The sequence below is a fragment of the Vombatus ursinus genome, unplaced genomic scaffold (assembly GCF_900497805.2).
Source record: "Vombatus ursinus unplaced genomic scaffold, bare-nosed wombat genome assembly UNPS02000582.1, whole genome shotgun sequence".
NCBI classification, from domain to species: Eukaryota; Metazoa; Chordata; class Mammalia; order Diprotodontia; family Vombatidae; genus Vombatus; species Vombatus ursinus.
In genome coordinates, this window is record NW_020940360.1 from 12,535,510 (window position 1) to 12,548,586 (window position 13,077).

The following is a 13,077-nucleotide window of genomic DNA, read 5'->3' on the forward strand; positions in this document are numbered from 1 at the left end:
TCTGATACTGTTTGAAGAACCATGGACATAGGTTTATAATATTATATAAGGAGGCAGCAACAAAAAACATTCCCAAAAAAAGAAGAGCAAGAAAGCAAAATGGCTGCCTGATGATGCTTTACAAATAAATGAGGAAAGAAAGAAAGCAAAAGGGAAAGATACACCCAACTGAATGTAGAATTCCAGAGAATAGCAAGGAGAGATAAGAATGAACAATGCAAAGAAATAGAAGAAAATAACAGAAGGGGAAAAACAAGAGATCTCTTCAAGATAATTAGAGCTATTAAGGGACCATTTCAAGCCAAAATGGATATGATAAAAGACAAAAATGGTAGGGACTTAACAGAACTAGAGGAGATTAAGAAGTGGCAAACACACAGAAGAACTATACAAGAAAGCTCTTAACATCACTGATAACCATGATGGTGGGGCTAGCAGCACTTCTTAAACTGTGGCAACAGTAAAAGATTTCTGAATGCACAAGGACCAAAAATTAATTCAAAACCAAACACGTAATGAATCTGAGGTATTTCTGGCAGGGCTTGCCCATGGTGCCACACAATTTCACTGCAGCCTTGGTTCTGAACACAAAGCATGCTCACTTTGCACTGTGCATGCCTTCAGGCCATGCAATGTCAACAATTGGCTTCCAAAGAGTGAAAATGGGTCAAGAGTGGAAAAAAGTTTAAGAAGCCTTGTATAGAGTTATATATACTGGAGAAGGAAATTAAGTGGGCTCTAGAAAGTATTGCTAATCGTAAGGCTAGTGGAAGTGATGGAATTCCAGGTGAGTTATTTAAAATCCTAAAAGATGATGCTGTTAAAGTGCTGCATTCAATATGCCAGCAAATTTGGAAACTCAACAGTGGCCACTGGATTGAAAAAAAATCAATTTACATCTCAATCCCAATCCTAAAGAAGAGCAATGCCAAGGAATGTTCAAATTACCGAACAATCACACTCATTTCACATGGCAGCAAGATTATGCTTAAGATGCTCCAAGCTAGGCTTCAGGAATATGTGATGTCTCTGCTTTTTAATATGTTGTCCAAATTTGCCATAGCTCTCCTTGCAAGGATGAGGCATCTTTTAATTTCATAGCTACAGTCACTGTCTGCAATGATCTCTGAGCCCAAGAATATAAAATCTGACACTGCTTCCATTTCACCTTGCCAACAAAGTTCCATATAGTCAAAGATAAGGCTTTTCCAGTAGCAATATATGGCTGTGAGAGTCAGACTCTAAGGAAAGCTGAGTGCTTTCCTCAGAAAGCAACCAACAATTTTGAATTGTGGTGCTAGAGAAGACTTTTGAGAGTCCTTTGAACAGCGAGACAGGAGAGACCTTGGATCCTAACACAACTCTGACACTTATTATCTGTGAGACCATCGACAAATCCCTTAACCTATCTAAATCAGTTTCCTCATCTATAAAATGGGGATAATAATAACAGCATCTGTCTCACTGGGCTGTAATGGAGCTCAAATGAGATTAATGTATCTCTTATTTCTAAGCAGATACAAATAATTCTGTAGTGTACTTTTCCTTCTTGCCTTCTTTCTCCTTTCATATCTCTCCTATTTGGGGCTTAAGGGTGAGAATTATCTCAGCTTCTTTTCCCTCCATCCCCAATCTCAAATCTTGCACTGAAAGCTAAGTCATACTAAGATTCCTTATTGCTAAAAGAGGTTGTTCCCTGGAAAGAGAGGATTGTTCCAAGAGAGGACTGAGAAGTTACATACAGCATAGAGGCAGTGAACTCGGAGAAGTTCCCCTGAGCTTCACTGTTCTCATCTGTCAAATGGGGATTACCTGCTTCCCAGGGTGGCTGTGAGGACATCTCTCTGCAAACCTTAACGGACTGCACAAATGTTAGCTATTTGATAATGACTGCATGTGAATGGTTCCAAAGAGGCAATCCTAAGCTCCTTGAGAGCAGGGGCTGTGTCATATCCAAACTCTGACCTTCCCTAGCACTTAGCACTGGAGTCTGAACATGAGACGCTTAATAAATGTTGATTATTTGTTTGCATATGAAGATACAAAACTATATCACAGGAGGCTGCCAGACTGTGGAGTTTATTTGTCTTGCTTGATCTCTGGTTGGTCTAGTTTGCTTTGGCTTGCTCTACCCTTTAGAGCAGCAATTCTCAAACTTCTCAATCTCAGGACCCCTTTGTATTCTCAAAAACTAATGAGGACCTCAAAGAAACTTTTGTGTATCTAGGTTCTATCTAATATATTTGTAGTCTTAGAAATTAAAGCTGATAAAAATTTTAAAATATGTATTTACTCATTTAAAATAGCAATAATAAATATAAATAACATGTTTTTAGGAAAGAATAACTGTATTTTAAAAAAATCAGTGAGAAGAATGGCATTGTTTTACATATTTTTGCAAATCTCTTTAATGTCTGGCTTAATAGAAGACAACTGGATTCTCATATCTGCTTCAGCATTCAATCTTTTGCAATCTGGTTGAAGTATATGAAGAAAATCTAACCTCACACAGATATGAGTTAGAAAAGGAAGGAGCATTTTTAAAGGCAAAAAGTGTCTTAGAATTATCATTAAAATTGTTTGACCTCACAGATTCCCCTGAAAGTCTTGAGAACCTCCTGGGGTCTGAGGACCAAACTTGGAGAATTGGTGCTTTACCTCATGGTCAGTCCTAAATCTTTTCTCAAGAGGGCAGGCTCCCACTGTCCTTGAATTCCAGGCTACTACAACACTTGCTGCTAAAATTATACTACCTCCCATTTCTGACATGTTTTAAGCCTTACAAAGAGCTCTCCTCACAATGACCCTCAGAAGAAAATAATGCGAGTATTATAATCCCCATTTGACAGATGAAGACAGTGAGGCTCAGGGATGCTCACAGCAACCTGTCATTTGGGATAATCCTGTCCTTCAAGGATCCCATGAAAACATACTCTTTTAGCAACAAGGCACCTTTAGTGAGACTTGGCTTTGGTCAAAAGCTTAAGATTGGGGGATGAGGGAGAGGGAAAAGGACCTGAGATGATTCCTACTCCTAAGCCCTAATTAGGGAAGATAAAAAAGTAGGAAAGGGAATAAGCATTTATATAGTACCTACGATATGCAGGGCACTAGACTAACCGATTCAAAGATGTTATCTCATTTGATTCTCACAACAACCTTGGGATGTAGCTGGTATTATTATTCCCACTCTATAGGACAGGAAAACTAAATTAAACAGAGGTTAAGTGAGTTACACAGGGCAACTCAGCTAGTAACCGTCTAAGGTCATATTTGAACTCAGGTCTTCCTGACTCCAGGCCTAGTGCTCTATCCATTGCACCGCTTAGCCACCTCTATGAGGCTATGAACTAGAAGTCAAGAGCTCTTTTCCCTCTCCCAAACATCCTTTCATTCCCAAGCACTGAGCATCTTTACTTCACCTTCATTTATAATTGCTTCCTGTTCAAAAAGTAGAATGTTCTTTCAGTAAGAATTTGGTTTAACTAGTTTACATTTTTTATCTTTAGATATAGATGTAGATGTCATTTGGGATATAGATCTCAATGGGAACTTCATTTGCACAAGTCTCCAATTGAGTAGAAGAGAGAGGGAGAGACAAACAGACAGAGACAGAGATAAAGAGAAGAAGAAGGAGGAGGAGGAGGAGGAGAAGACAAAGAAGAAGAAGAAGAGAGGAGAGAGTCAGACAGTCAGGCAGGGATAGAGAGAGAGAGAGACAGAGAGAGACAGAGACAAAGAGACCAAGAGAGACAGAGACAGAGAAAGAGAGAGACAGAGAGAGAGAGAAAGTGGCAGAGAGAGAGTGTGCTTACTTTTTCCTAACTGGCTCTATGTACTTTTTATTCCAGGTGAGGCATTCAGAATAGATTTGGTAAGCAAAAATGAGGTTTGGATTATGGACAGGTAAGTGACTTTGCAAGAGAATAGGGGGTAGATAAAATTCCCAAGTGCAGAAAAGGAAGTCCCTTCTTGCATTTTAAAAATAGATCTCTGTTACAGAGTCCTTCTGGATCAGATTTCCCCCTTTCTTTAATTTGAATGACACCCTAGTTTGAAGCCATTGAAAATGAGTGTGTGTAATATTAAAGTGATAGTACTATATGCAAGGGTTTCCAGAACTAATTGGCCTCTTGGCTAAGTATGGTCTCAAGGGATAATTCTGCCAACAGGGGCCTAGGGCCCAGATCTTCTGACACAAAAATAAGCAAGAACTGAGCATTGTGTATTGTCTTCACTGGCAGAAATGCACCAAGAATTCCCATGCAGAGCTCAACTAGAGGGTTTAACAGGTCATAGAAATTAAATTACAAGTCGGGCAAGCTAACTGCCTCTATGCATCTCAAAGAGAAAATCCCTCTTTACCAGAACACAGTTTCCACATCAATTTAGAGGGAAGGATTAGAGTAACTGAGGTTCCTGAACTCCTGTGGCCCAGAGGAGAGAGCTCAGTAATCCTGGGGCCATTAATGAAAGTTTTTTTGAGGAATAGCTATTTAATAACCTGCTCCATTAACAACCTGGTCCTTTGGGCTATTTAAAGGAAAACAAGGAATGTCAGGGTTCATTCTTTTACAAGAGACAACAGCCTGGCACTAGTCAAAGGACAGTCTTAGCACTATGATCTCTGATTTCAGGGACATCATGAGTTCCAACTGAGATCAAATCAGAGATCTTACACGGGATATTAAACTCCGTAGTTTTTGTTCTTAGTGCGCTCTGGGGGTTTTTTTTGGTGTGTTTGGGAAGATTGTTTTGTTTTGTCTTAAACATAATAGGTGGTTAACGAATGTGTTGAGATAAATAAGAAGCATAGTCTTGACTGCTAAGGACAGATGGATTTAGTACCATGTTGTGGTACATGGGTGTGAGAGTGAGGGTGGTGTCTAGGAAGCATGGAACTGAATTCTGTTAATAAAGAGCCTAGATAAGAAGGCTTTATGCTGAAATAAGATCTAGAGTTCTGTTGTCTTTCTTATAAGTTTTTCTTAGAAAGGTACAGAAATAGGAAAGGGGAAAAGCCTTCATATAAATACTGAAAAAAAAAAGAATGAGTTGAATGTTTCTTAAGACATTGTTTGAGACAACAGATGATGACATGATTAAGGGGTTTTTTTGTTAACAATAAAGAAACTATAACAAAAAAAGTGACACTATTATAATTACAATCTATTAGGTATCTCTGAGGTCGTGGTTTGAGGGAGGTAGAAACTTCAGATATAACAGTGGCCAGAGAATGTGTGTTCTTTGGCTTCATGGGGATGGAGACGTGCTTTGGCCCTCATTGCAAAGGAAGTGGACTTGAAAGGGGTGTCTGTCGGGAAGTGCCTGTTGTGTCAAAAAAAGTCATTAATTTTTAAAAGACATTCTTTTTTGGTGAAGGATGTGATCTAGAGGCAACCATGAGAGAAATATGAGAGGCTTTAGAGAAAGCAGGGAGAGAGGAGGAAAGGAGGGAAGGAAGGAAGGAAGATAAAGAAAGAAGGAAAGAGAAAGAGGGGAAGGAAGAAAAAGAAAGGAATAAAGGTAAGAAAGAAAAAGAAAAGAAAGAAAAAGGCACATAAAGAAGGAAAGAAGAAAAGGAAAGAAAGAAGGAAAGGAAGGGAAGGAAGGAAGGAAGGAAGGAAGGAAGGAAGGAAAGAAGGATCTAGACTGTAATTAGTGTTATGCAGATGCACTAACCTTGGGCGATGCAAAAATTGTACAAGGGAAGACTTTGGAGAGTTCAGTTTTTTCCATAATACATTTTATCTGGCAACAGAAGATTCAGGTTAGGTGTCCACCCTGAAGACAGCCAGCGGTCAAAGATAGGATAGTGCCAAAGAAGGGCAAATTAACTTATTACTGCTGATACTTCCTAGTGTTTCCTGACCCTGGAGTGTCATGAATGAAAAAAAAAAATTCTACAAAACTTGTGAGCTGTTTAGCAAAAAGCCTTAGCGGTAGTTATCATCCTAAGGATTAATTTTTGCTTACAATTCTCCTTCTAACTAAATAACTTGAAATTTCCTATCAGGCAAATTTTTATTTGCATGTGAATGGAACTATTTTTTTCCCCCACATCTCCTCTACTGAGGATACTTTGCATTCAACCAATATGCAAAATGAGGAAAATGGAAATGCTTTACTCAAGGAACTTTGCTGTTTTAGTGATGGACCCAGGATGGGGCCACATGCAGGAAATTTGCACCAAGAGGAACTGGGAAATAGCTATGAAGCTATGAAGAACTTAAAAAGCAAGTACTATGGTGGAGGAATAGTTCTTCCAGAAGGAGTTTGAGAGGTTAAGCCCCAAAATGATAAACAGCATATAGTAAGTAAATCTGTCCTATCCATGCTCTTCTCTCCTCTCACAGGGCCACCAACCTAGTTCAGGCCCTCATCACCTTCCTGCAATACCCTCCTTATTGGTCTCCTTTCCCCAAGGCTCTTTCTTCTCCACTCCATCCTCCTACCAGTTGCCAAAGTAATTTTCCTAAAGCATAGGTCTATATAGGTCCATGTCACTGTTCTGCTCACAAAGCTCCAACGGCTCCCTGTTGCCTCTAGGATCAAACACAAAGCCTTTTCCATTTGTCATTTAAAGATGTCTACAATCTGGCTCCACTTAACCTTTCAAGCCTTATCATCCTTCCTTCACACACTCTACAATCCCACACACATCCCCTTCACACACTCTACAATACAGCCAAAGTGATCTTGCTTTTCTCACCCTTGCAATTTTATCTTCCATCTCTGTGACTTTCACTTTAGTTGTCCCTCTTGGCTAAAATGGACTCTCTTGATTCTGCCTCCTATAATCCCTAGTTTCCTTCAAAGCTCAGCTCAAATACTACCTCCTACATGAAGCCTTTCCTGACACCCCCCCCCACAGTGGCTAGGGCACCCCCTTCTCAATTACCTAGTATTTCTTTTTTATATACTTATAAGCATATGTTGCTTTCTGTCAGACTTGTGAGCTCACTGAGGGCAGGCATTGTTTCATTTTTGTTTGTATCCCCAACATGTAGCACAGTACTTCACACATAGTATGCACTTAAATGCCGACTGATAGGGACATAGAGTTGGGACTTGAAGCCAAGTCTTCTAACAGCCAAGCCCAATGCTGGAAGCCTTATATGTTGGGGAGAGAAAATGCTATTAATAATCAGAACTCCCAGGACCCACAATACTTAGCTCTGGTCTTATTCATATTTGTGATTTCCTTTACCAATATGAACTGCTCATCCGTCATGGTAGAGAAATAACTTGAGGAACTCGGGGGCAGGAGGAAACAAAATTAGGTAGCAATAAATTAAGATTTGTTGGAACCCCTTGAACACTGAAAGAAGAGAGTGCAGTGTATTTCATGTGACTGTCCTTCATGTATTTTGTATGCAATAAGAGGAAGGGGTATCATGGTATAATGGGAGAAAGGGTGTACCTTGACTTTAGGAAGAGCTGGGTTTGAGTTCTGCCAATGTACTAGTTGTCCCAGACAACTCTCTCAAACTACAAGTCAGATAAAAATTATTGATTTGCACAGGTGGAGGGGATGCCCATATAAGGAATTCCCTTTACTGTTTAAATCACAGGTCTAGACCTTCCTCTTTCCCCTCCCCCTCAAAAAATGAGTCATATTCTTTGTGTATAGGAAGAAGGGGAATAAAATCTGCATAATTAAAAACAAATTTTGACAACTTTATCATTTAAATACAAACATCTGCAAAACTGAAAGTAACTATGTATATCTGTTTTATATATTTTGAAGGGTTATCACTGAAAAATGCTTAATGTTTGTTACTGAAGGCTCAAGGACTATTATTTTCTTCCATACTTAAGAACTGATAAGCCCTGAAAAAAGTACCACCCTCTAGAAAGAGAAGCGCAAGGCACTTAATGAAGTAACAAACTCATTTTCAAAGATACTATCACTGTTTATTTAATAATAAAAATTTAATTCAATAACATTTCTACCATCATACATGGAGCCAGTATCAATGTGATACACTTAATACTAGCTGTTCCCTGGTTCTTTCAGAATATATTTAGAAATGAAGTCTCCACAAGCTTAACAGATCCTGAATCTACCTAATGCCTAATGGAGAACCATATTATATGTGTACCATTTTTTTAAATTAAAAAATTGTAAATACCAATTTTTAAAAATCTAAATTAACTTTCATTTGTAAAAATTGGGATCTGAAGGTGGTTAATGTATTTTATTTCATTTTATTTTAAATGTTTTACCCATGACATCTGTCTTCCCATCATAGTCATTTCAACTACCTTTCCTGTCTTTGAACCCTCCTTTGTATAAGGAAAAACAATTAAGCTGAAACACCCAGGTGTTAACTCATTTCCTATGCAGGTTCCCTGTCTCACCTACATTTCTTGGGACTCCTTCCAACAAGCCCCATATTCATAGTCCCAACTTTGAATATGCCACATATTTCACTTAACTCAGTTTGGCAGACTTGGATTGCCCTTCTTTTCCCCTAAGGTCTGAAGTGATCAAGTCCTATTGTCACACCAAAGGATGCTTTTAAGGTGTTTCCCTCTGCATATGATTTTCTAAAATGTCTGTCATGGGATAAGATGATAGATATGGGGCTGGAAGATGCATGATTGCTTGGTAATGTAACTCATCTGCATTGACTCTCACATATGATAGCATTGAGAAAGGAAAGTATAATCTGAGAATTAAAGTTTTTAATTCCCCAATGCCTCCCACATACAATTTTCAGAAATCTCCCCCTTAAATCAGGAGTTTCATCTGGGGAAAGCAACAAGATGAATGAAGGGATTACTTAATTGTTTCTCTTTTTGTCTTTATATCTGCCTGGCATACAATTGGCAGGTGGTTAACAAAAGTTTGATGATTGAATGAATGGATGAATGAGTCCCTTTTCTCACTCCTACCATGCTCCTTGCCGAGGAATACTGCATTTGAGCCTGTTTTCACAGAGCTACAGGAAGTTAGCCCTCTCTTTGACACCAGTTTTATATCCTACCTTCAGCAAGATTAAAGAACACTGTCCTGGGAACGATTAAGAGGAGCTTACTTGGTGTAAATAGACTGAGAATTTGTCCAGTGTGACCAAGTGGTGGCATCATTAACATTCCAAACATTGGGGGGGGAATAAAAATCCAAATCTGGCAAACTACCTAGAATTTGCAGGTTAACTCGAAACATAATTCCATCAAGAAATATTGCCTAGTTAGGAAATAGACTTTTTCAATAGCAAGAGGGGTTAACAAATGTTACATGGAAGTCTTGAGAGTTTGCTTGAGAATTTCAGAACCCTCCTCTGGTTCCTTACCTTAGCCTGGGCATTTCCAGCTGTCCAGACCAGCGTCTCCTCCTGGGATTCCTGCTTTCCACAAGAAGGACAAGGCAAAAGAGGAATAAAAGGACCCTGGCAAAATAAGGCATTTTGGGGAAGGCAGTGAGGAAATAGGCTACTGTCCAGTCACTTCTTGCAGGACAAGTCTTTCCTGGCTTCCACATTGACTCAGCTGGAAATCCCAGGCTCTTGCTGAACCTGGAGGATCATTATTAGGGAAGGCTGCCTTTCTGAAGCCGTAGTTTGGTCTGATGGTCAGGGCTTCTTTCTCTGTTTATCACTCTCTCCCTCACTGCTGCTTGGTGATTGGCCATTAAGAAGTTTCTCCTGTTAGTCAGATTGTGCTTCCACTTGGTTCTGAAACTCAGCCTTTTGATTGAAACCGTTATATATTTTTAAAAAAATCCCTTCTCCGTGACAGCTTTTTGCTTACATCATTAATCTCCTCTCAGGCTACATAAAGCCAAGCAAGCTGTCATTTTCATTTGGAAGGCTTCTGAGAGTTCAAGATGGATTGAATGGGAAAGGTTTGTAGGTATGGAAGGTACAAGTAAAAATAATTAGTAAGTTCATGAACTGTTTTCATAAGGCTGTTTATCTAACAAGTTGCTCCTTGATTTTCAACCTCAAAGGAACCGTTAATAAAAGGGAATCCTTTGAATTTTAATACCTTTTCACACCAGAAGGGAAAACTTAATCTTTTCACAAAAGCATTAAATATTTCCATCCAACTCTTAAGGTACATAGCTAAAATACACAAGAGGAAATTAAGAAGGGATGCAGACAAAAAGGGCAATATTGGTCCTTTTTGTTATTGTTGTTTAGTCATGTCCAACTCTTCACAATCCCATTTGGGGTTTTCTTGGCAAAGATACTACAGTGGAGAGCAGCTAGATGGCACAGTGAATAGTGCATCAGGCCTGGAGTCAGGAGGACCTGGGTTCAAATCCAGACTCAGACACTTAATACTAGCTGTGTGACCCTGGGCAAGTCACTTATCCCCACTAACCTAGCCTCCCCCCCCCCAAAAAAGATACTAGAGTGGTTTGCCATTTCCTACTCCAGCTCATTTTACAGATGAGAAAACTGAGGCAAACAGAAGTTAAGTGACTTATCAGGGTCACACAGCTAGTAAGTGTCTGAGGCCAGATTTTAACTTGGGTCTTTCTGACTCTAGGCACACTACCACTTAGCTGCCCTAAGCGTTGATACTCCCATGTTCAAATTGATGTTTAAGTTTTTAAAATAAGTTTTATGGATGTCTTGTTTCTTACATTGTCATCTTTATCCTCAGTAGTTTAATGTATACTTTTTCCTTTTTAAAGCTGAAAATGGGAGATTTTCATGGTTTTTTGTACTTTATATATAGTAACAGCTCACAAGCTGGCACCTTTTCCTACCTTTCTTTCCCCCTTCTCACTCTTTGCTCCCGTCTTCTTATTGTTCCTCCCACACTAAGCTCCATCTCCTCCCTCTCCTAGGTCCCTGGAATGTTCTCACTTCCAACTTCCTCCTCTGGGCTCCTGGCTACCTTCAAAACTTAGTTCAGATTACCTGGTCCAGCTCTCTCCCTGGCTGCCCTTTTATGTGTATATTCTGTTGTTCAGTCATTGTCAGTAGTCTCCAACTCTTTGTGACCCCGGGTCTTTCTTGGCAGAGACTGGAGTGGTTTGCCATTTCCTTTTCCAGTTTATTTTATAGATGAAGAAACTGAGACAAACAGGGTTTAAGTGACTTGCCCAGGATCAGTAAATGTCTGAGGTCAGATTTGAACTCAGGTCCTCCTGACTCCAAGGCTGGAGCTTTACCCACTGCACCACCTAGCCGCCCCCATGTTTGTTTAAAAAAAAAAATTCTATACTGATCACTAGTGTACACTAGCCTTGGGGCATCTAGATGGTACAATAGATAGAGCACTGGGCCTGAACTCAGGAAGACTTAAGATCAAATCTGGCCTCAGACACTTACTGTGTGACCCTGGGCGAGTCATTTAACCCTGTTTGCCTCAGTTTCCTCATTTGTAAAATGAGCTGGACAAGGAAATGGCAAACCACGCCAGTATCTTTGCCAAGAAAACCCCAAATGGGGTCACAAAGAGTCAGAAATGACTGAACAACAAAACTGATGGAGAAACTGAGACAGTGGCTAAGTGACTTGCCCAGGGTCACCCAACTGGTAAGTATCTGAGGTTGGATTTGGACTCAAGTCTTCCTGATTCCAGCTCTATCCTCTGTGCTACCTTTATTGCCTTAGTCCTGGACACCATGTTTCTCTCAATCCTACCATATCATACCGAAGCTTTTTTTGGTTTCCATTTTTTGGCCAGCCTTCCCTATGTCTACCTGTGCATTGAAGTCATTGTATATATATTGTTTTGGGCTCTTATAAATTTCTTCACTCAGAGACAGATGTAGGTGCAAAAATTCTAATTATCTTTATGGTGGTCCATTTCCTTAAATTCACCATGATTATGGCAAGGTAAACTAAGGACAAAATGAAATCAACTTCATCAGCATTATTTGCCTTTCTGAGAAAAATCCTTCCAGCTAAGAGAAATGTCTTTATTTCTTCTGCTTTCATTTATAGTGAGAATGTCAACATTACTAGGTTAGTTTCCCTAGCTCATTTAAGTTATTTGTAAGTGGCCTAAGAACTGAATTATTCTTAGCACCTTCTGCCCCTTTTTTGTTCCTCCACAATTTAAAATTGCATTCATCAAACTCTAATTTCCAAAACGAGGGAGGTAATTGACCCTACAAGCTATATGCTACCCTTGTCAGAGTATTTTGTGTGCATTTTAGGCATGACTTTTGAGAAGCTGGTGTGCCTCCAGTAGATTGAAACCAAGAGTGGTGAGGGAACTCAAAACCATTTGAGATAAAGACCAGTTGAAAAAATAGTGGGAAGAGGGAAGGTGAACAATTCACTCAGCTATTCGAAGGGTTATCATGGAGAAGCAGGGGAACCAGTGGTGGATATTCCAGGGAGACTGATTTTGGTTCCATAGATGGGAAACTTTTCCACAACTAGTTCTGTCCAAAAGTGATATGTACTCATACCATTTAGAAGGTTCTGAGTTTGCTATCACTGAAGACATATCTTCAAGACTAGTCTAGAGGAATATTCGTGGAATATGTTCCAGACAGGAGTCCTGCTTAGGTAAGGAGTTGATCTAGGATCACTTCCAACTGAGGTTTTGTGATGTTGTGGGATACCAAGAACAGGAATTACAGAGATTTGAAAAGTAGAGCTATTAATGTTCTCCAAAGTACAATCCCTTATTTAGACCTAGATAACTGCTAGTGATTAGGGTGAAAAATCTTCAGGGTGATCAAGGTTGAATCACACTAGTTTTGGTTAGAAATGGCAGGGGTTGGGGTGGGGTGGGAGTGCAAAACAAAGTAATGTGATTGCATTTTCTCATGTAGCTCTAAAGACAGTTCCATAAGAAGACTTCAAGAAATATTTTAAGTAATGACACTACTGAAATGTCTATATAGCTTATCAAGGTGACTATTTTGAAAGGCTTTTCCTTTAAGTGTTATATTATAATCATAATGTGTATTTCCAATAAGTGATTTAAATATATCCCATAATTCAAATGTTTTAATTAATTTCATTAATTCAAATTAGCTTCTTACCCAATGAAATATAAATTTAGGCCTGCCTATATAGACACATATATATGTACATACATTTTATATATGGGGGGGAGTAACAGTGAAGTGAGAGAGAGGTTCTAGTCTATTCC

The 13,077-nt window shown here is 39.3% G+C and overlaps 1 protein-coding gene across 1 annotated transcript in view; it reads right to left on the minus strand.

The window, feature by feature from the left end:
* The window catches only part of LOC114038699 (gamma-aminobutyric acid receptor subunit rho-2), a 61,246-nt gene extending 51,816 nt beyond the window's left edge, over nucleotides 1-9,430 (minus strand). The window contains exon 1 of the mRNA XM_027856093.1: nucleotides 9,303-9,430. Coding sequence (XP_027711894.1) covers nucleotides 9,303-9,415 — 113 coding nt within the window. The 5' untranslated portion in view covers nucleotides 9,416-9,430. The remainder of the gene's footprint in view (nucleotides 1-9,302) is intronic.
* Between the last annotated feature and the right edge of the window lie 3,647 nt (nucleotides 9,431-13,077).